The sequence below is a fragment of the Enoplosus armatus genome, chromosome 2, assembly GCF_043641665.1.
Source record: "Enoplosus armatus isolate fEnoArm2 chromosome 2, fEnoArm2.hap1, whole genome shotgun sequence".
Lineage (NCBI taxonomy): Eukaryota > Metazoa > Chordata > Actinopteri > Centrarchiformes > Enoplosidae > Enoplosus > Enoplosus armatus.
Genome location: NC_092181.1, coordinates 11,293,181 through 11,316,743, shown reverse-complemented (window position 1 = coordinate 11,316,743; position 23,563 = coordinate 11,293,181). Strand labels below are relative to the sequence as shown.

The following is a 23,563-nucleotide window of genomic DNA, read 5'->3' as shown; positions in this document are numbered from 1 at the left end:
GAGAGAAAGAGGTAAGGCTGGTGGATTGAAACCACTTGGGGCTTGTGGTCATCTGCGGTGCTTGCAGCGTCCGTGCGAGCCTCTGGATTCATTTAGCGGTTTGTGTGGGGAGTTGAGAGAAGGAGGTGGGGGAGGAGGGTGTGAGAGGAGAGTGAGAGGTCAACCTCGGAGGTGGCTTTTATGTGTCATGTTGATAATTTGATCACAGGAAGAGTTTGTATGAGTGTGTTAGGGGTCATGACCTTGTCCTTACATTTCCCTTAAAGGTCCTGATAATTGACAAGAGTTAAGCTGAGGGGTGAATTTGCCGTGTCAGCCGAATTAACTCAGTGAGGGTATATAATGTAGTGTATTATGCACCTATAAACTAGTCATATTTTTATATACTAGAATATAATGTGCTCACGTGTGTTTATATATTGAACAATAGGATAGATTTGAACTCAGGGCCCCTCTAAAAGATGGAGCCTCAAAAATAAGTAATAATACGCGTGTTGCTTATCATAAGATTCCTATTGTTTCAGTTCATAATGTGCATAATGTGGTGCCTATAGTATTAACAAACAAAATTACAATTAATTAAATTACCACCAATTGCCACAAGGTGAACCTGGAGCCTTTGGGCCCCCGAAGGTCTGGGGCCTTGGGCAAGTCCCCCCCCACTTTGCCTCTTTTGGTGATCGATCAGTTCTTTCCGGGCATTTGACACAAATGATCTCACTAAGAGACAACAGCCATGCTAGTGGCACTGTGAGGCACTGATTTGAGCTAAATGCTACTGTCAGCATGCTAACATTCCCATAATGACAATGCTAACATGCTGATGATAATATAAATATATCTACAAATCTTACATCTATAAAGATGGGGGGCAGATAGTTTCTTCAACATTGACAAAACATTGCCACACACAGCCGAGTCTCGAGTCTTTCCTCTGCTGTTAAATCTATAAAAGGTCTCATGTGATCACTTCATCATTAGTGTTGCACGGTCAGGAACCAGCCTACAATAAACATCTACTCTTTTCATAAATTTGACTTATTTCTGTTTGTTGTTTTTACTTCTTCTTCTGTATTTAATTTCTGTTGCTATACATATGTTTTATGCTCTTGAAAGGTGCTTTATAAATAACCTCACTTATGATGCAAGAAATGTGCAAGACTTGACTAACAATACAATGCACAGTAGCAAACCTGGATAGCCCTGTGTGATGAGGTTAGTTAAACTGCTCTCCAGTGTGTCTAATGAGCAGAGACAAAGAAAACACAACTCTTTTGAAAACTGGTGTCAAAAACATTACTTTATTACCTAGGATGAAATGTCCTATCAAGTACAAAAGAGAATCTCTTCGGAGTTGCCACAATCTGTTAAAAACATAGAGTACTTTTTTTTATTTTTTATCTGCAGTTACGTTTCTTCAACATTACTGAAAAAAAAAACGGAGAACTTTTCATCGATATGAATAAATAATACAAGAAATGCAATGTCAATATAGACGTTATGTTGAACTGGTTGGTTTCTTACAAAAAAAAAAGAAAAACTCTTTACAAGAGTTAACTGTGTCACTCTACCCCATTCAACATCTTTATGCTCACAATATGCAGCACTTTTAATATAAAGGGCAATTTCACCTAAATGTAGAGTTCACTTCAATTAAAGAGAAAAAAAATAGACAGTTAAAATATACAGGCGGGCTTAGTTGCTGGTTCCAAGAGTGAAAAATAAAAGTTTCTACTGCTCTAAAAATCTCTTCTCTCTACATATTTGGACAGCCATAATATACAATAGAGATTACAAACAGTGGATGAAACACATCTTCATCAGATTACAAAGAGACGGACATTTGTGTGAAAGACACACACAAACACAGAAAAGAAGACAGAAGCTACATTATCTCTCAACTCTGCTTACACACACTAAACATGTGAAAAATGTTACGATTGAAACTGAAACATCTCCTTAATTTGAATGGTTTTTGACAACTTAAAAGACGACTGTATTCGTCTTGTGACTGCTCCCCCTCCTACAAAACCGATAACAGATTACAAAAATGTTCCCAAATATGCTAAAAATGTCAGCTATAAAATTTTCATACAAACCCCACGGTACAAAGACTCCCCATTCCCCACTCAAAGTTTACTCCCAGACATGCTGCCGCAGACCGCAACATAACTGAGTTGATGCTGAGTGGAAAAGTCCATTATCCAATTACTTAACCATGCTTTGAGGGCGAGTTGAGAGACATATGTGAGCCAACCTGTCAACTTCAATGAAGGATGCTGGAAGAAGTAGCTGATAGATAAGGGGAGAGAGACTTACAGACTCAGCCACTGACAGAAAGTGTGTATGGAGGGCGGTACAGTACATGTTGGCTAGTTAAGCCTTGTACAGGTTCCACCTTCCCCGAAGGCGGCCTAACAATCTTGTTTCCTCACTTCTTGTCCTTGACCTCCTTCAGTAAGGGGTCGAGTTTAAAAGGGAGCACAGAGCTAGTTAAGATTCTTCACTTGCATTTCAGAAGGACACAAAATGAAAAAAAACAAAAAAACAAGAGGGGCAGGATGTGGTGGGTGGGATGAACTGTCCTGGGTGTTTTCCCTCTGGAAAGTAACATGAAAGTAACAGCCCTCAGACAAAATGAAGACCCCTTGAATTACATGAGTGAGTGCCGTCTACACCCATATGTGGTGATGTTAATCCGACAGAAAAATTCAGCTCTTTTCTACATTTCAGAAATCTCAGCATCAAGCTACCGCGACAGGGAATGTACAGCAAAATGTGACACATGACTGACACATTCAGATCTGATGTGTCACCAAGCGGGGTTTTACAAGGATGGAGATCACGCTGTGTGGGGCTACACACCTGAGGGTGTAGTCAAAATAACTGGGTGCAGTGGAGTTAGGTGTGAAGCATGAAAGGCGACACTGCGCCTGATGTTGGCTCAACAAAGTGGATCTGAAAACTGATTTAAGTGGGTTTTTTCTGGTGGGGGACAAAGTTTGTCCTACAGCACCAATAAAAGTCGTTTCAGTCGTTAAACATGACAAGAATGAACTCCAACTCCAACTGCACATGGATGTGATGCCAGCAGCTTCAGCATTTAGCCACATATGAAGCAGAAGCCAGCTATTTGTTTTCATTTTGACCGTATTAACATTTCCACCTGAGGCAGGGACTGGGCTTTAATGGGACGTTTGTGTCATAAAGATGTGACAGGATGAAAAGAAAGCTTGCACCTCTGGGTGGGAAGATCAAAGCCGACACTTTGCTATATAGGACACACAGAAATGTTGATCAGCTACAGAATGAACACAACTCTTCAAGAGTCTGCTGCTGCCGTGACATCAGACTGAACTTCCAACCAGCCGACTTATCGACTTTATCTGCGTTTCCCATCTGGATCTTTTCTCTCATGGATGGGATGCAATGGCGGGAATGAAACAGGCTGCCAAACAGAGTCCATGGCTGCCCTGCCCGAGACTTCTCTGCCATTATGTCCACAATGATGCTTTGGAAGAAAAGGGGCTTTTCTCTCCCTTTAGCACTGCAACGGCGGCGTTGGAGGTTGGGCGCTTTCACACCAGTTCGTGCTGAGCCTGACTTGGACCACGGGGGTTAATCATTGAGAGGAAACCACAAGGCCTGTCTTTTTGACACTTGGATTTTAGGAGGGAGCTAAGAGGCTGCTGACTGTAGTTTGTTGTTATGAGACCTAAAGAGACGGGCAAAGAGAGGAGGAAGAAAACAGTTGGAAAACTTCTTGTTGTTTCCTTTTTTATTAAAAGCTTTACAATATGACAAAAATATGCACTAGGGGAAATACAAAAAAAAACAAACAAACAAAAACATGTATTGGATGCCAGTGGGTCAGACACTTTGACAGAGATCAAGCAGCCATGTTGGTGAAATGTTATCGAAGTGTATGATGTGATGTCGGCCTGACAGTGTATATACAGGGACTTTTTTTTTTTTTAACTGGAGACCGTCAAGCTTACCATATTTAGAACAGGAAAGCTAAACTACATTTTTCCCCAATCTATCTTTACAGATCCTACCATTATTTCCTTTAGAACATAAAAATAGTCTTCACAAAAAGATATAATATGCACATGAAACATTATACATGGGTACAGCCAATAAAAATAAACTAATAAATGTTGCATGCTTTTTTTTTTTTAATTCTCGGCTAAGAAATGAGGTAAAAATGTTCTGCTGCAGCATGTTATGACCAAGACGATAAACAACAGTTCTGTCAAATTAAAAGATAAGTTATCTGTGGGTGCGGAAACTTAAGTCCGATTTCACAATCAAAATTAATAGCTTTTTGTTTTTGTCAAAACTGAATCTCGAGAAAGAGAATGACAAACTTCATATTTTGTCTTATATCCAACTCAAACATAAACAAAATATCAGTCATCTGTTGCAAGAAGTGTAAGAAAATACAATTTCCCTTGAATGCTTTGTTACCAACATGGCTGCCATTATTAGACAGTAGAAACTTTTTTTTCTTTCCTTTGTTTCTAAAATAAAAAAAGGATCACACCTACAGTGTGGTTTAATATCTGCAGTTTTTAACGCTGTTTTAAACAAGTAAAAACAGCAACATCTGGGATAGCAAATTATTTGTTTTAAGAGTGACCCCGGCACCCAGGAGTTTGACATCACAATCTGCAAGAGAGAGAAAGAGAGAGAGAATGGATGGTGTAAATACACGCGGGTGCAGCACATCACCGTTTTTAGGCACATAAAGCTGGATGCAAACCACAAGACTTACCCAACTAATTAAACATCAGAGCTGAAATCAGAGAAACTCTGTGTGTCGAGATGAGACAAGGCCCAGATCTCACTACCTCCAATTAAACTCACCATGAAATGTTCAGCTTGTTCTTTAGTACAGTAACCAAATTAAAGCACAACAAAGCCACAGAAATGACAATAAGTATATGATATATATATACATATCATATATATCAACCTTGTAGTGTGCATCCACCCACAGCAATCACATCATGCAGCGATGGCGATGCAGTGAGGTGAGTTTAGAGGCATGACCAGATAATGGAGTTGTTAGGGCCATAAAGAACAGAGTTTGTAGAATTGTTTGGATTAAACAGAGCTTTGGTTCTCAGTCTGAACCTGAAAAGCCTGGATCCAGCAGGTTTGAGCTCAGTCAAGCACCAATTTTATGCGTACCTATAATGTACAAATTGTATGGTGAAATAGTAAAAACTCCCAGCTCAAGTCTGATCATTCCATAACTCCACTGAAAACAACACAGCAGAAAATGCACCTTCAGTAAACAGTGAAAGCCGAGGCAGATATGTTGTTATGGGTAGAAAATCAGATGCCTGACGGCTGAATGAAGATGCCACCAAAATGAAAGTAATGCATCCTTTGCAGCGCCCTGAACAATTCAGGCTATTAAAATAATACAAAATATTATTATCATTCTTAAAATGTATTTGTGTGAGATTTATGATTTATGCTGACTTGTTCCAGAGACAGAAGAAGCCTGCTGGTTATCAGTCATGACCCAAAAAGAAAAAAGAAAAATGATTTAAATGTTTAGAGGAAACAAGATGGTGACCCAGGAAATCAAAGAGACAAAGGAATCAATGAACTCCATCAGTGTCTGACATGTATTTTTCCACGAGAAGTTACATTTTATTGCTCTCATTGGAGAAAGTCTGAGTCTACTCAATCTCCAAGGAGGTCAGAGGTTGGAGTCAGCAGCACAGCTGGAGCTGCTAATGACTTAGGGTGCTTTTCATTATGCTAACTTATGCTTCCTTCCTAGTATGATGAAAAGCACCCATAGTCTTCATTCTGAGGAGTGGATGCTCTCTGACTCAAGGCCTTAAATCTGTTTCTTTTCCTCATCAGTGCTGATCATCACCATTATCACCATCTTACCTGCTGGCTTTGAAGCCTTTGAGTTTCTGGACAAAGAAGGTCTCCAGAACCTCGGCACACTGGTAGAAGGGCGAGTCACTGGGGTTGTAGTAGCGGCAGTTGTCGAAGATTTTGGTCATGTCTGCTACAAACTCCGTCAGCTTGACATACTCGCGCTTCTGTATCCTCTCCTCCATAGTGGAAAGGTCTAAGAAAAAATATATTTGGTTAATGATTGTATGTACAGTATGCAATAGAAATTAATTTAAAAAAAACTACAAATTTAACTGCAAACTCTTGCCAGATACAAACATCACATGCGCAGAAACAGCAGATAAATATCTGGCTTTCCTAATCGACTTTGTTCCACAAATCAGCATGTCTGCTTCAAAGTAATTGCAGCTTATGTGGCATGTGTTTGACACACATTCAAATATGTTTCCTGGGAGCACAGTTCATCACTTTATATGTGACAGCAAAAATCCAAAACCTCTGCCAGCTTTAACCTCGACCTACTCAGCCTTCCAGATCAGTTACTGAGATCTGACCGATTTGTCATTCCTGAGGAGAGCGTCATTATCCGAGCGTCATTATCTGAGTGTCAAATCAGTGCTTCCAAGTCTGGGTCTCCCATTAAAAGGAGCTTTCAGTGTTATTAACCTGGTTAAATCACGTAAGAAACTGAAAAAATAAGATACAGTTAGTGAGGAAGCTAACTGGCAACAGCCGAGGCTCCCTGTAATCTGCTGCTGCTGCACGGCGTCCCCGGGGCTGCGTTTTAAACAAACATATCCGACTCTTAACCTCCTTAACCCCCACCCAGCTGGCCAGGGGCTTACAAACCTCACGGTCAATATCAAAGACCTCCTTCTTCTCTGTCATCAGATTCCATCTCAAAACCCTCCAAAAACTACCAACGGCTGGCTGCAGCTACAGCAGCCAAATGCTCCTTTTTATTTTCTGAAAACCATCAAGCTCTTTTTCTTGCGGTGGAAGGGAGAGGGGAGGACTAGAGTTTCCAGGACCGGGCCAACAGGAGCAAAGTGTGGGGCTGGTCCCTTTCCACAGGGAGCCCGGGCAGACCCGGACCAGCTCATTAACGGTTTGTTTGTGCTGAAGTTCAAAAAGGCCCCGTTGACGCAAGTCCCCATTTACATGGCCGGTTTGATCTGAGTTGGAGGGCTTCCTCCCTGCTGGCCTCCTGGTGGCTGTATTTTAATGTTTAAGATATAGAGACTGGGTGTTACTTCCAGTAAGGAGCTGCAGCTTCATATTGCCTGAAGCAATTATGAAATGAAAGCAGCACCACTGAGGGAATTTTATCTTCTGAATAGGGATTGCTCCAAATCCCAGTCTTGGTAATTCAGTATTGAGTATCTGCTGGTTCACGAGTCACGATCTTTATATTTTCCTACACAACAGAGCCAAGTGCAACACTAAAAGTATGCCAATCCACAAAAGATACGAATTTTGAAGAGCTCTGCCTTCAGAATATATGGCCTGGACCAATGCTTTCCTTTAATAGTTTCCCATAATATGTTTGTCCTTTAGTTACTGTGTATGACATAATCTAGGGCAGCAGCTTTCGTATTGATTATTTTCATTATCAATTGATAATGATCAAATTCTGTAAAATAGTGAAAAACGTGTATAGCAATTTCCAAAAGCCCGAAGTGACGTTCGCAAGTTGTTCAAACCAACAGTCCAAAATGCAAATATATTCAATTAACAATGAAACAAAGGAGAGAACACTGAACCAGGAAATATTTTATACTTTATCTTGATAAGTGACTTACACGATTAATTATCACAATTGTTGACAACTACTTTTTTGCACCTGCAAAATCACTGAAATAGATGCCAAAAAGGGAAAAGCACATTAATCAGCCTCAAAAACACATGGTATACTGTGGAAAATAGCCACCGCCTAAGTACATGCAATTGTTAGTAAATGAGTTAAAACATGCAACAGTTACATGGTACTTTAGATTTGTCTTTGATTGAGAGTTTCCTCAATATATTCATTTTATTTTAAAAAGGGAATCAACAGGAAATAATGGGGAAAAAAAGGCTCCCTGAGCAGGTCAGTGATAATACTACAAAGGAGGGGAATGCAGAAAAGTGAGAACATTTAATAAGCTCTGTAGCACAAATACAGGCATGAAGAGTAGCTGCAGTTCCAAATGGGACTGGAGGCTAATTCCTGAGTATTGTAGGAGATTCAGCAGCTGGGAAACATTCAATTACAAACCCTGTTGTCAGTTTTCATTATTGTGTTGGTGTGTGTTATGCGGACAAAGCTTTTACACATTTCCTCCACTCACCCATTGGTTCCTTGATAACCCTGTAGTAGTCTGGGGCGTCATTTGTGTCCACTGGCTCCAGGAACGGCCATGCCATTTTATGTGCCTGGAGAGGAGGGAGGGGCCCGGAGGGAGAGATAAAGAGAAAGAAGAGACACTTGAGAAAGCTGAAACCAATGAAGAAAAACAAACAGCACCATGAAAATGACACTGGAAGCAGGTGGGTCAACACAGATGTTCTCTCTTGCTTTCTTCCCCACTACTATCTCTCGCCCTCCCTTCACACATACACAGACCACAGGAGAGAGGAGAGGAGGAAGAGAAAAGAGAGGGAAGCTAGAGAAAATGCCGAGGCCAGGCAGCTGTCCAAGTAGCGCTCTGGGGAGCCGGACCCATCAGATAAGACGGACACAGAGGGACTTTTGTTTGCAGCTCTTACACTGTTGTGGGGCGATGAGGAGCTGTGTTAGTGTTCGGTCTATCACTTGTAATAAAACTGCCACTACAGTGCTGCTGCTTCAGCTACTACTGGGAGTGTTCTTGTGTCTGTACAGTAAATGTGCAGTGATACAGCAAATTCCTTGTAATGTATGTTACTTGGCAATAAACAGTTTCTGATTCTGATGTAGTAGAGAGAAAACCTCCCCAAAATTCAGTTTACCCACCAGTTTGGTTAGCAGAATAGGGTTTTACTGTACTGTACAATATATAAAAAAAGTACCACAGCACTCACTGTTCCTTTCTTCCTGTAGTGTTTTACACCCTGGATGCTGGGTAAGTGAAATAATGTACCAACATTTAATTCACGTTTACATCACTGTATACAGTACACTGAAAGTGTGTGCAGCTACAATAAATCTGACGTTTACCTGTAAGGAACGCAGAGTTCTCCGCAGGCCCTCGTAGTCCTTGTCAGTGAGCGGCGTGAAGACCGTCATGGCGTCCTCTGTCGACTGACATTGTGGGCACACGTATTCGTCGATGTGGTTGGCCTCGCTCTGCAGGATGCCCACGCAGCGACCGTGGTACCAGTTCTGGCACCGGTCACAGCCGATGTAGAACCTGGGAGGGCAGGAACCACTTGCTTTTACTTGTGATGTGATGTAGGGCCCACTACATTGCATCTCAATGTGCTTTGTAAATAAAGCAATTGTTATTAGAGTAAAGCATTACTTTTACATTACTGCTTTTCACATTTAATCAGTTCTTTCTGTTGATTTATAATCATATTAACTTGTGACACAAGTTAAGTGCCTGGTTACTGCTGGCAAGATCTTGGAGGTTTAGAGACAAACTGCTTCTTTATTGATGTTTTACAAAACGTGTTTGCAGAAATACCAATGATGCTTCATTTCTTCATGTTACATTTCTGCTACTGGGATTTCGAACATTGGTGCTATAGCTGGCCTCGTATTACAACATAATAAATCATCTTGTGTCCAATGCACAGGAAAGTTCAAGTTGTAAGTATGGTGGCTTTGTATGTATTGTATATGATTTTCTTTGAAAATAGATTCACATCCTGGATTAATTTCAGTATCGAGTTCTATCGCATTTGCGATACTTGACGTTTTTAAAATTACATTCTATTATGCCTCAACCTTTACAGTATTGACGTTTTGCATTTTAAGCAGAGGGAGGCACAACACACACACACACACACACAGACACACAGACACACACACACACACACACATCTCCTTACTGGGACTCGTCGTATGGCGTCTGACAGATGCAGTACAGCTCCTCCGTGTTGGTCTCCTGGCCCCGTTTACACTCCATACAGATGTAGTCGTCCATCTTCTTGGCCTCCTTCTCCGTGATGCCCACACATTCTCCGTGATACCAGTTGGTGCAAAGGTCGCAGCCAATGTAGAACCTTTAGAGAGAAAAAGGTTTTGTCACTCATGTCTCGCAGTAGACACGATCATGGTTTTTAAAACAACATTGTTTTTCTGCTTTAGTACATGACCGCATTGATACAATTAGCAAATAGGGTTAACTTTTGGGTTCAATTTTTCTTTTTTTTTTACTAGAGAGGAAATTCCATCTCTCGTCCTAATATTGATTCTACAACCAGTGCTTGCTTACAGGCTGAATGAATGCTCTACACTTGTTGCTGCAGTCTGGAGGCTTGTGTTTGACCAGTCAGCCACGTTTAGAACCGTAAACTCTACCCTTATAGTTTCTGGACCACTGGAAAGTACAACCTCAGGAGCTGGGACCTTTTGGGAGGCAGGAACCAAAACCAGTACTACATTTCTGTAGTTGAAATGCAAGTTAAGTTTCTGAGTTCCTACAAAGGTTAATAGAAAAGTTCCACCGGTCAAATTAGATTAAATTTTTTTTCTTTCTTTGGGAATTCTTTCATTTAAAACAGTGTTTTACTGTGCCTACTGCTACCGTGTCTCCCTTCAGGCTAATAAAATTTGGGAGTATTTGAGAGAGCATCATCATACTTGGTCTCGTCGTAGGGCGTCTTGCAGACGCAGTAGAGCTTGGTGTCCTTCTTGCTCTCCTTGGTGCTCGTCGTCGAGATCATCTTCTTCTTCTTGGACTTGGCTGACGTCACGGTCTCCCTCTCCTCTTCCCGTTTCCTCTTGTGTGTGGAGGTGACGGTGGTGGTGAGGTGGTGTTGAGAGGCGATGCCATGCGTGTGTGCCACAGTATGTTGCTGCTTGTTGTGGGCGGCAGCAGCGGCGGCCTGGGCAGCCTGGTGGGCTGCAGCCTGAGCCCTCTCCTTCTCCCTCCGCATCCGCAGCAGATCCCGCTTTAGCTCCTCCTGAGGAGTGTAATGTCAGGACAGATGAGAGACCTCTATATGGTAAATTCAGATTCTGTAATTTATGTTTAATGATGTCGAAGTGATAAAGTTCTTTCCAAAGCCATTTGTCACACCTCTTCATGTTTACCTTTTAAACAGTGTGCAAAATGCAGAGTGTGTAAATCCATTTTCTTATTTTTCGGCTGTCTTGTCCCTCCCCCTCCCCCTCCCCTCCCCCTCCCCTCCCTTCGTACCTGGGCCTCCAGCTGCAGCTCCTTGTCGAGAAGTGCCCGCTTTTTCAGGATCTCCATCTTGAGGCTCTCTTTGTGCCGGTAAAGGAGCGAGGAGAGCTTACTGGCGTTGGCCAACCTCCTCTTTGCCTCCACCACCTCCTCCTTCTTCCTCCTCTTGGCCGCCTGCCTCTCGTCCTTGTCTATCCGGTCCAGGATGTACTTCATCACTTGGTTGCATACGATCATCCTGGACAGACAGACAGGAGAAGGGAACATGGGGAAGGAATTAATTACAGACTTTTGTCCTCCTGGCCTTTAAAAAGTTACAAAGGATCATAAATGCATACTGTATAGAATAGTAAAGTACTGTATATTGAGGACGAAAAGCCCCTTGAATACAGAATAAAAATGTATAGCCTCGCCTAAAAACACAGTTCCAGAAACAGCCCTACTGAATCTAATGAGGACCCATGTGAAATAGTGCTGTGGCCCATTCAGGTTTTTTTTTTTTTAAATTTTAAAAGGCATAAAATACACATAATACTCCTGCTGAGAGAGAAGAGAAGGATAAAAGAGCAGGGAGGGAAAGGATTATCACATATCTGAATCTTGAATTCAGAAAGTCAGTACAGTCGAAGTCACAGAGGAAGAAAGTTATCCCTCTGACACACCAGTGGGCAGGAGTGGAGTATTAATACAAACAATGCTTCAATGTTTCAGAAAATACAACCTGCACGGCTATTGGCTACTTCAAAAATGCGAACATCTAACTTTCCACATGTAATAAATGGCATGGCGTGTCAATGAACAATGAAAGCATTTCTCTCAACACAAGTCCTTGAGGCATTCTGGTGGCTCAGTTGTGTGAGCTATGCAACTACAAAGTACTGGGTTTGACTAAGGTTCTGGACTTGTATCCCACTTCTATCTGGCTCTAAATCTTTCCTTTTCTCTGCTGTGAACTATAAAATAAAGACTAAAATGCAACAAAAAAAATGCTTTCCCCAACAACTTCCACTTGTACTTGTACTTGGAGATGCTTAGGGGGCAGATGGTTGTAGCTTCTAAAAAACACTTTCCGCATGACTTGACAGACTAATCACACAACCAAACAACATAGCCTTTTAAAATCCTGACCCTAACATGGCTACTTCCTAAAAGCGACGCAGTTGTGTCATCATCCCTGTGAGAACGGAGCACTCAGAGCAGTCGTGTTACTGGGCCACGTGTCTTACACATGCTAGAGGGGTTTTTGGTTGTCCAGTGTTTATTTGGTTGAAACTCTGTGCTTCAGTAGTGGAGTGGAGCTGAGGGTCGGAAGAGAGGTATGGTGAGAGATGGACAGATGACGCCTGGGAAGCCACACTGCTCTTGTAAACATGAGGAAGAAAGGTCATACACGCAAATTAAAGTGCACGTGGGGTTTCAGGGTCATGTGTAGGTTCCTGTACTGTGTGATGCTATAACTTCCTCCAAATCAAAAGGAAACAGCAGAAATGTTAAGCAATGAAGAAGAAAGGAAATATGGGAGACACTATAAAAACCAGGAACATTTTGTCAAAATTGAATGTCAGTATATTACAGTAAATCAAGATAATTCATGGCTCTGTGTCTCCAGTATGTTCACTTGTGTTTGCTAACATTCACAACTGACATCGAAAATTGTTCAGCAACAGAATAACACACAAATACATCCATGGTTGCTGAGGTCAAAGATGGGCCAGGGTTCCTACGAGCACTGAGGTACACACTGCAAATGCAGCGTGAAAGTGGAGGGGACTAATGAAACGGGACACGCAAACACACGCAAGGTGATGTCAGAGTTCGAGATTATTACTAAGAGAGTCATGTTTTGAAGGAAAAGCAAGAGAAAAGGATGACATGAAGAAATGGAAAAGGATGAAAAAATAAGCAGAGAGACAGACAACAGACAGAGCTGCTGTAGTGATGTCACGGCAGTCTGGGTTTGGTATTTCAGGTTTGTGTGAATGGGCACAGTGTTGACACACCGTCTGTGGACATAAACACATGGTTGTCAAGGTCAGCTGTAGGTCAGAGTATAATCTATCTACAGCGTATAATACAGGAGGGAAGGAGGAAAGCCTTTCTAAACATTTCACTACTTCTTGGACTTTTATTCTAGAGATTCTATTTCAGTTTTTATAGTTGTATAGTTTTAACTCTGCTTACAGAATAAAATTGCACCTATTTGAAGGTAACAAACATCTTGAAACTCTTCAGTCATTTGGGAGCTCCAGTACCTGGCTCTTAGGAAATACCTACTGGAAACTGTTGGGCTCATGATAGTACACCAACAGTAGTATTTGTCACAGGGGTGATACTAGGTTAAAGCAAGAAGAGAATTCCCCCAGCAATCAAGAATAATGCCTGTGATATTAGTAATGAAAGTGAGGCTACTCTGAGTTTTCTGCCCATTTTAGACAGTACATACTCAGAGGGAAGCTACAAAGAAAAAAAATATGGTTATTTTATCCCAATAATTTTGTAAACTTGCTACATCCCTATATATCAGTGTATTTTATTGTACAACTCCTCTCATTTATGAAGGGGTTTGTCTTTGTGTTCTTGCTTGTAGGGTCACAGTGAGTACATGCAGCTGTTGGTGGTTACACACCCAAAAGTTCCCATGCTGTGTAGCACCTCCCGACGTGGTGTTGCACAAAAGTCAAACAGAGAGAGGAGAGGAGAGTGTACAGAGTGCCGAAGTGATGTTACAGTTCCATATGATCGGGAGATGGACACAAAAGAAGGCATCAGTTCAAGTGAGAAAAAGTCTCACATATAATGACCCTAAACTTAATTTCTGTGCTGTTACTGTTTCCATTTCTATGTTGTATATGTTCTTCCAAAAACATGTTGCCACAGTGCGCCTGATTAGTGAGAAAAAGCCCTCCAAAATGATTCAAAATGACACCTTTGACTCCACGCAAATTATAATTTTTGCATTTTCACACACACAGTGACAAATTATGGGCACAAACCTCTGATTCTCTTCTCTCTCTGCAGGCGTCATGGTTTTCTTCTGCTTCAGGTGCTCGATTACAGCGTTTTGTTTCATCACCACCTGAAACACACGACACAGGAAGATGTCAAACCACATTTTCAACAAAAGAAAAGATATTTACAGTTTGAGAGGAAATGGCTACACAAAACAGGAGACTATATTCGCATAACATATTTCAATCAAAGAGTGGAAAAAAATTGATAATTAAAAAAATTACAATAGAATCATCTGGATTTATTAAACATAACTAAAGTCACAAAGCGCAGTTGAATTGTGTACTACAAACATCTATAGAAATTGGTTATTATTAAATGTGACCAGGCAGTATAGTATAGTATGTCAAATACACACACACACACACACACACACACACACACACACACACACACACACACACACACACACACACACACACACACACACACACACACACACACACACACACACACACACACACACACACACACACACACACACAGCATTAAACCCAAAAACACAGAGACAGTGCCTGAGCTGTAAAAATAAACCCAGTCTTTGTGGAGGGTTGGAGGATGGTGACTGTTTATGTAGTGATGGCAGGGAGAGAGCGAGCCTTGGACTGAGATGGATGACCTGGCACACAAACAAACACACACACCTGTTTCTGAATGATGTCGCTCTGGCTGGCTGCGTTGAGGGCTTGTTCTCTCTTGGCCTCTGCCGCTTGTCTCTTCTTCTGCTGTTGTTGTTCTCTGAGCTGCTGGATCCTCTGCAGCTGCTCCTGGACAGAAGCTGCCTGGATGGTCACTACATTCCCAATCTGTGAAGACAGCATAGTGTGGTGAGGTATACAATTTTAAATACTCTAGTCTAAATGTGTAAAGTAGTGGTGATCAATCAATTGATGGACTGAATGATGCTGTATTTGTGTAATAAAAAAATTACTAAATTCTGGTTTAAATATCACCGTTACCCCATTACTGATATATAGAAGTGGTTTAAGCAGTTTATAGGGGGAGCATTCAGCTCTGTTTGCCAAATAGCCACTAAGAAAAGCTAAAATGATTTAATATTTTACTCTTCAATCATGGTATGATACAACACAGAAAATTTCTTATTTTTGTTTTCATCAAATTTTACTAAGATCAAACCCCCTTGGCAAGATCCTATGAAGGTAATATATGTAAGGGTCCTTACCTGTCCTCCCTGAGCTGAGGTGGTCCCGGTCTGTTGTATCTGGATAGGAAGCTGCAGTTTGATGTGCTGTGGCAGAGAGCCTCCACCCTGCTGGGCCTGCAGCTGGGCCAACACCTGTGGTCACAACACAGAAGATACACAGATTTAGCCGGCTACATTACAGGCACCCTTAATTTAATAGGACTCCACCTTAAGAATGGCTGGATAGATTCAATTAGCAGTTCAAGGAATGGGTTTAAGTTTGAGCATGCACATTCAACATTTTTAAAATCAGGCTGGCTACAGACTTACATACACCAGCTTTCCAATACAGTAAAGTCTCCTACTGTTGGACTGATCTGACCCACAACTGTTTTGGGAAGCGGAGTGGGGTAATGGCTAATGATATATATACCTGTACCTGCTGCTGCAGTCCAGACATGCTGATGAGCTGGGGCGTCTGCTGCAGCTGCAGCTGGGCAGTTCCTCCCTGCGTTTTCACTTGCAGTGAGGTGGGAGACTGGATGGGCATGTGAGGCTGCGTCTGAGGGGGTAACTGGCCCTGTGGGGTGGCTGACGAAGGGGTGCTGGTGGTGGCCAAGGGGGTCGCCCCTGCCTGGACGGGGGCGGCAGCCTGCTGGGCGGGCTGGGCTGGGGTTTTGGTGGAGGTGGAGTTGGGCTGGCCGGGAACTGTGGTGGCTGGAGAGAGAGAGGGGGAAAGAGGATCAGAGATTTCCCAATCATTTTCACGTGTTTACCTTAAAGTTAGGACAACTAGATAAAAACAAACCAGTCCTAAAATGCTTTTCTGTCAAGTGGATCCATGCTTGTTTCTTATCATACCTGTGCTTGATGTGGGTGTGGCAGCTGAGGCCAAGGGGGTGAAGAGGAAGCGCTGCACCTGGCCGTTAGGCAGTGCTGCCTGCATGAGCTGCTGACCTGGTCCTGGGATGACGGTGACCCCTTGAGGTATGACCTGCAGCTGACCGGTGGTCTGGCCCTGGCCCTGAACCATCACAGTCAGAGCCTGTTGGGTACCACCGACAGCAGCCTGCCGATCCACACCTGAAGCCTGCTGCTTCTACAGGAGGAAGAGAAGAGAGGGGAAGGCTCGTCAGTATACTGTACAGTCCAGTTTAATCCAAAATGACTGCCTGTGGTGAAAGATTGTGGTTGTAACCATTATCCAAAGCATCTGTTCATTTTAGTAACAAAAATGTAGTAAAAAAGTAGCAAAATCTCAAACCTCGTAAATTGGTGAACGCTTTCTAGGAGTCAAACCAAATTTTACTTAAATCCTGTGTTAACAAATCAAGTAATGCTCAACACACTTATTTCAACCTGCCACTGGTAAACAATATCAGTTTAGAAACAGTGTGCTAAACTGATATTGTTTACCAGTAAATCCATGGCTCATTTTCATGGATTTACAACAATCCTATTGATGGGCTTTGCACATCTATTGATAGTAACAACTCCTAACAACTTTTGTAGTTGTTGACTCTTATTGCAATTAATTGTGAGAGAAAAATCATGTCAGTAAAAGCTTTGTTTTGTCATATCTTACACTGAACTCCTGTGAAACTAAGTAGTTTTGACATTTTAAAGTTAAGATGATATATTTTACTTTCTGTGGAGACAAGGGTGTTTGCACAGTTATAATAAAACTACCAACAGATCATATTTATACATAGCCAATGAATGAATCTGAATATTTTCTGCATCTGAAAGTCTTTTTCCTCTTACTGTAATTAAAGGAAAACATGTAAAGAGAAATTATGTTTACAGACCAATGCAATATATTCATCTTTCAATACCAAGACTATACCAAGGAGTGTATATAACTGATATACTCCTTGGCCATGGTATCCTTTATTTTAAATGATTTGTCAGTGTGTTAACTTCAAACCCTGCACACAGGGTGACACAGGACATCCTGGAGTTTTTGGCATCTCCCTCACTAACCTGTGTGAGCTGCGTAAGCTGTGCCAGGGTGAGTTTAACCTGGCCTTGGCCCTGCGCCCGCGGGGTGCCGGGTGGTGTTTGGCTTGCTGCCTGTCCTGCTGTGGTGGGGCTGGCCGCCCCCTGGCCAGTGACAGTGGCGACAGGGCTGGCACCAGATATTGCCGTGGAAACTGCCTGGCCACGAATGATCTGAGTCACTACTTGCTGTCCACCCTGACCTGGAAGAGAAAGGTGTATAAAGATGGCACATTTAACAAGACGTTCACACATGCAGACGTTAAGTGTTTAGCATGGTATAGAAAGAGGCTGGAAAACACACACAAACATCCGCCCACACACTGACTTACAGAGTGGGGACGAAACAGTTCAACTTAAGCTTGTTGCTAAATTTGCTGCCAGTTATTATTGAGGGTGAGCTGTTGTTTGTCCAAATGAAAAGTATTCAAACTCTCATGAAGAGTTACATTACCTTGCTGGACCACGAGGGGTGTTCGGAGTATCGTCTTTCCCATTGGTCCTGTCTGCTGAATCGGTGTTCGGATCACTGTCATTCCTGGACGGATCTGACCACCAGCTGCCAGAACCTAGAAGGATATTTTCATGAAGACGTTACTAATTATTGTTTCAAAGCCAGCATCATAGTAGAAAAACATAGTAGAAAATGCAATGAGAACAACAAATAAACCAGCGGGCAATAGAGGGAGATAAGAAATAAGCAAAACAGAAAATGTACAGACAACAGTTGTGACCACATAAATGATGAACAAATTGATTAAAACAAAAACACCTCTGTGGATACTTCAGAACAGGGAGAAGGCATACCTGTTGCTGGGAGCCTGGGGTATTGGGCCTGATGTTGAGCGTGGTGGTGCGGGGCTGGAATGTGGTGTAGGTCTGGGTACCGCCTGCTGTGCTGGATGGGATGATACCCAACACTTTCTGCTGAACCACACCTGCGGAGAAAAGAGAAACAGAAAGATATCAGAGTGAACAATGAGAGGAAATGAGAAGAAAGAGGCATCAGGAGAGGGGTAGGGTGAAGACGAGGTTTCCACGGAAGCAGTTTGTAAATTCTAATAATCCGTGAAAACATATTCATAAACGGTAGAAAGATGAGAGAAAGACAAGGAGGAACAAGTGAAAGAGAAATGAAATGAGGAAGGGAAGGGACAGTTTATGTAGGTCTGGAGTTTAAAGAAAGCAACAGGGTAAGATGTGTGCTTTAAAGATAGAATTTAATTGTCAGCTTTTTTTTTTAGAGATTATTATATTTATTTGTCAAATACCTGCCTTTACTACATCAAATGCTCAAACATCCCGAATACAATTATTGATGTCAAGCAGAGGTGACACGTTTGCATGTTACAAGTAAGCAGTTGTACAGAAGTCCTGCATTGAAACAACTCAATCCATTATTTGTGGGCTTCTTTCCTTGCTAGATGGCCAGCTTTTGATCACAGCGATGGTAAATATTAGTGGAGCAGGTAAACAAAATCTTCAAAAGTTCACTGAAAGCTTAGTTGGGTTTCCCCCAACATACCTGAACCCCCTCATAAATTATGCATGAATTCAGATCCTACTTTTTAACTTTAATCTGACAAAGGAGCGTTTCATATTTGTTCACCAGGCTCTGTGCCTTAATGAGCTCACGTGAAGCCGGTGGCAGAAATGGAAACCATGAGAGTGTCGCTCTTTTTCCTCTGCTGCTGCTGCTGCTGCCGCCTTCTTGCTGCGGTTTTTCAACCGCAACCGAGCAGGTAAACCTATACATCAAGGGTTTCCCTCTTCAAACAGGGACGTTAAACCCGGTCGTAAGACCAGGGGAGTAGCTGCTCTGGTCACACACATCAAACACGCTTTTCTATGGACTGGCTGTTTGGAGAGGTCGGGGAGTTGGGACTCCGGTGAGTGGAGAGGTACACTTTTATTCAAAAAAGACGGAGGGAAAAAAAGAAAAATGGAATCCCGCTATAGAGGGCTACCTGTCTGGGAAGCAGACCTCAGGGTAAACTTGTTTTCCTGCCTAACTTCCTTAAGCCCTTCCAAAACAAACAGGGCGCCCAACAGTCATGCTGGATAAATACACATGTCCATTAAATGGTTACACTCCACCTGAACTTAGTTTCTCCTTCATGGTTACTTCAAAAGGTAAGAAAAATCACTTTCTTTGTATCCTTGCTGAATATCAATCTCTCTGGTGATTGCAATGTTTTATTGAAGCAGGGCTGTATTAAACAATACATTTATTGTATACTGAGATGCTTTTTTAAATGGCATTATCAATGCATCACGTTGGAAAATTAAGATCTCTTCAGTTGTTTCTTTTCCATATTTCTCTGTTAGTTAGCTTGACAGAAGATAAAACAGGAAAACAGTTATTGAAAAGACTGTTAAAAAGGTTTAAACCTGTAAAAATTGAATCCATATCTATTGGGAAAAATGTGGACATAGCTTAAAAGGGTTCTTTATTTCCCAGATGTTTTTGTATTTTTCATAGAAGCAAAGTTTCAGCTTCAAATGGTGCATTTTTATTTCAAAAATACATCTAATGTGTGCAGCATGCAGTCAGGTAATTAATAATAATAAATGAATAATCCACACGGGTGCTGTCAACAGCTTTAAAGGAGCATGTCAACATGACAGACCACCTCTACTGAGTGTTGAGCTATATCTATCATCCAATAATTTGACAGGACCACAGACAGGCCAGGTGGTGCTCGTACAAACCATCGCCTCATCCGCAGTGTCAATATTGACATTTCAAGAAGTTGAAAAGCACCAAACTTAAGATAGTACAATCCTCAATCCGCAGTCTGGATTTAGAACCTCAGACTACACAAGTCTACCATCCCAAAAACCATCCAGCCAAAATAACAGCTTACTATTAGATTACCATGCCGACAGGACACAACCAGACATGATGTGCCACACCAAACTAAGCTGCTGACTCATGAGGTTGGCACATAGTGGGCACCACAATGGGGTTGGTGCAGACCAGGCTGCCACAGTATCCCAAAACACAGTGAGCGACTGGCTGCTTCTGAAATAGTAGCATCCTTTACATTTGTTCAGCTGGGACCAAATGGAACAAAAAGCTTACCTAGAGCACAAATACACTACCATAGCTGGACTTAACTAAGCTCAGCTTAACATTTGCAGTATGAGTTCATTGATTGAACTATCTCCTCCCTCTTCCTCTCTTGCTCAGACCGAGTCCAGCATCTTTGCATTCAGTCCTTTTGTCCACCTGGCAGATCTGAGACTGTTATTCATTCTCCTTTCAGCTCTGTTTTGGTCTCCACCAACTCATGAGAGAAATATCTAGGTCTTTAGCTGCTAAATACTCCAACTATGTTCACCACCTAGCTGCGAACGCTGTCTGTCAGGTACTTTATATTGGCCTAAAACCACCATTATGAGAGCTGTGAGGGTGAACCAAAACAGTAAAGTTGCAGGCTGGAAAACCAAAACACTGAGCCTAAAGACAGTTTAAAGCTCTGTAGAGCAGAGGGAGACTGTAGAGTTGGTGATGATTTCTATGGGTTAACATTAGACATAGTCATTTGATCCATTGTTATTCTAAAAAATATATAATATATTAATATATACAATGTATCCAGCACAATATTTCAGGGTAAATATATAACATCACTAAAGGACAAACTGAAATAGCAAAATAAAGCCAACAGTGAATCACTGAACAAATCAGGGATGTGGGCAATAATTCTGAGGTCTGGAGTGAGCCTGATAGAAGTGCTGTAGGTGCACGTAATTTCAAGGATGTAAAGAAAAACATGGCTGCATTAGTACCATGGTAAAACTAACTGTGACAGCTGTGTGACTGATTCAGAGAGGCAAGTAGCCAGTGTGTTTATTAGAGACCAGCATCTGAAAACTTGAGCCCTATATCTCTTCTAAGTTGTGGGCTTTTAAAAATCACGGTGTACTTGTGTACTTGGCTTATTGACAGTGCCAATCAGGGACAGAGGAATGTCTAATTTGTGTCTAATTTGTAGATTTCAAAACATTTGGGCCTGTGGTAGCTGGCACCAACAACATTCAAAAAAGAATCTGAAATCTGAAAACGGACTCAGTCCTTCTAAAGCACCATGTGCGTGGTTGGCACGTTAACTTGCTTACAATGGCATCCAATTAACAAGCCAGATCTAATTTGGATCCGTTGACACATTTGAAATGTCTCCGCTGTGGGTCTGAGGTGAAGCAATGAAAACACAAATATACATGCATCCTGAAATGGTGCTGGGTGAAAAGAAATGTCTACACTGAATAAATGTAACTTGTGCCCTCCGTCTGCCTCCAAGGTGTGACTTATTAAAACCTGCCGTACCTCCTTGTGAAGTTGGCACGTTTACTGTGACGATCTTGCTGTTGGCGGGCAGTGGCAGCTTGGTGGTCACTACCTTTCCACCCACTGAGGTTCCCGTAATCTGGAAGGTGTGCCCACCAGACGTGGCCATGGTGGTCTCCGTGCCGGCTCCTAATAAAGCAAACAATTACAACATAACGTCAATAATAAACATCACCACGGTCTTAAAACACAACCATATGCATGAAATTGGAAAAACAACATGTTTTCAGAAATCTTCACACTTTGTTGGGGAAAGGTTAACATTGTCTAGTTTATTACAGCCAATCAACTTACACACCTTTTGTGTCTAAACTACCACAGCTGCAGTGAGTCACACGCATTTGACAGCACAAATGAAGACACAGTTATACCTATTATGAGTACATAAGAGAACAATGTCTAGTAAAGCAATTATAGATTATACCATGATGCTAAATGTGAAGCTGAATAGTGTCTAGTGAACACATGTATTATGATTTGTTCTGACATGCTCTGCTACTTAATTTAGGTAAGAACAAAGAGTACACTGTACTCGCCTGCAGACTAAAGACAACATGGCTATTAGTTACAATCCTATGCAAAGTACCTTGGGTGCTTTGACCCTGTTTGACCCAGGTGGCGAACGACTGCTGGAAGTTCTTGTTCTGCTGGAATGTGACGGGGGTGCCCATCTTGGTGGACAGTACCACCTTGGTGTTGGGGGTGCCCTGGCCTGACAGTGAACCCACGATGACTTTGGGTGTGGCAACAGGCGTTGCGGGAGTCCCCGTTGGGGTAGCTGCGACTGAGCCTGGTTTCTGCTCCAGACGTTTCTGAGATGGTATATAAGGCAGTACATTAACATACGAGTATTCAATAGAAAAGCCAAATTATAACATCAGGTGTGTAGAAATTAGTTATTACAGTGGTATAGATTGGTATAGACGGTGATGTTTGGTGATTAGCTGCTTGAGACCATCAGTAGAAATGAATGGACCTTCTGTTGTCTTGGTCCAGTTTTCAGTCTTTGCTCGAAAAAGATTAAGTGTGTGTAAATCCAAGCAATCAAACATTGTCCTTTTTAAACGTGCCTACAGCTACATGTGAGCTTTTTCCTCCCACAAAAGTAATTATAAGCCTTAGTTGAAACAAATGTTTAAAAAAGGCTTACTTGAATGTGCCTTTGAAGAAAATGAATATTTAGTGGAAAGACTGCTGAACTAAACCACACTCACCTTGGCCTGTTCTGCTGCCTGTGCTTTCTCTTTCTCCACCCTGTAAAAGAAAAAAGAATCTGTCAAGCTTACAACAGAGCCAACATCTGTAAAAAATAAATAAATAAAAAGTTTATACTCTATTAATTTAATGTACCCAACTCCAATCTTTTCATAATTGTTATTCATAAAAGTTAAAAGTGATTATGACGTGGGCAAGGTGATAACAGGTAAATAGCACGGATTAAACACCTTTTGAGTATCAGCCTGAAACAGCTTTAACCTCTAAGTTTGGCAGGACAAGGCTATTTACTTCTAGCAGAGCCAAGAGAATATTTGGACTTAGTAAAATCACCATCCTTAATAATATATGATCCTACAGTTTAACATATTTAAAAATCATTCTGACAGATTGCACAATTGATGCTAGTTAGTGGGTGTAGGCACAACAGGTTTGACCCGCTGACCTTTCTGAGAAGGCTCTGATCTCCCAGAGGTCCAGCTCCTCCTCAGCCACCCAGGTCTCGATCACCACTGGGCCTGTCTGCTTGGCAGGCTCAGGCTTCTTGGGGCGCAAGGCACTGGAGCGCAGCCCCTTCCTCTGAGGAGTGTGGGTTTCTGGGATGGTGGACAGATGAATAAATTAAAGACATAAAAGGGC

General features: G+C 42.0%; 1 protein-coding gene across 1 annotated transcript in view; it reads right to left on the bottom strand.

Moving 5' to 3' along the window:
* Nucleotides 1-3,506: 3,506 nt before the first annotated feature.
* Nucleotides 3,507-23,563, bottom strand: part of LOC139292065 (nucleosome-remodeling factor subunit BPTF-like) — a 42,760-nt gene continuing 22,703 nt past the window's right edge. Inside the window, exons 18-36 of the mRNA XM_070914213.1 lie at nt 23,370-23,520; nt 22,924-22,963; nt 22,296-22,521; nt 21,689-21,838; nt 18,163-18,293; nt 17,810-17,924; nt 17,341-17,558; nt 16,219-16,456; nt 15,791-16,074; nt 15,397-15,510; nt 14,858-15,019; nt 14,198-14,280; nt 11,217-11,442; nt 10,658-10,980; nt 9,904-10,077; nt 9,068-9,260; nt 8,220-8,304; nt 5,917-6,103; nt 3,507-3,715 (exon numbers count right to left, since the gene is read on the bottom strand). Of these exons, the coding sequence (XP_070770314.1) occupies nt 3,679-3,715; nt 5,917-6,103; nt 8,220-8,304; nt 9,068-9,260; nt 9,904-10,077; nt 10,658-10,980; nt 11,217-11,442; nt 14,198-14,280; nt 14,858-15,019; nt 15,397-15,510; nt 15,791-16,074; nt 16,219-16,456; nt 17,341-17,558; nt 17,810-17,924; nt 18,163-18,293; nt 21,689-21,838; nt 22,296-22,521; nt 22,924-22,963; nt 23,370-23,520 (3,137 nt within the window). The 3' untranslated portion in view covers nt 3,507-3,678. The remainder of the gene's footprint in view (nt 3,716-5,916; nt 6,104-8,219; nt 8,305-9,067; nt 9,261-9,903; nt 10,078-10,657; nt 10,981-11,216; nt 11,443-14,197; nt 14,281-14,857; nt 15,020-15,396; nt 15,511-15,790; nt 16,075-16,218; nt 16,457-17,340; nt 17,559-17,809; nt 17,925-18,162; nt 18,294-21,688; nt 21,839-22,295; nt 22,522-22,923; nt 22,964-23,369; nt 23,521-23,563) is intronic.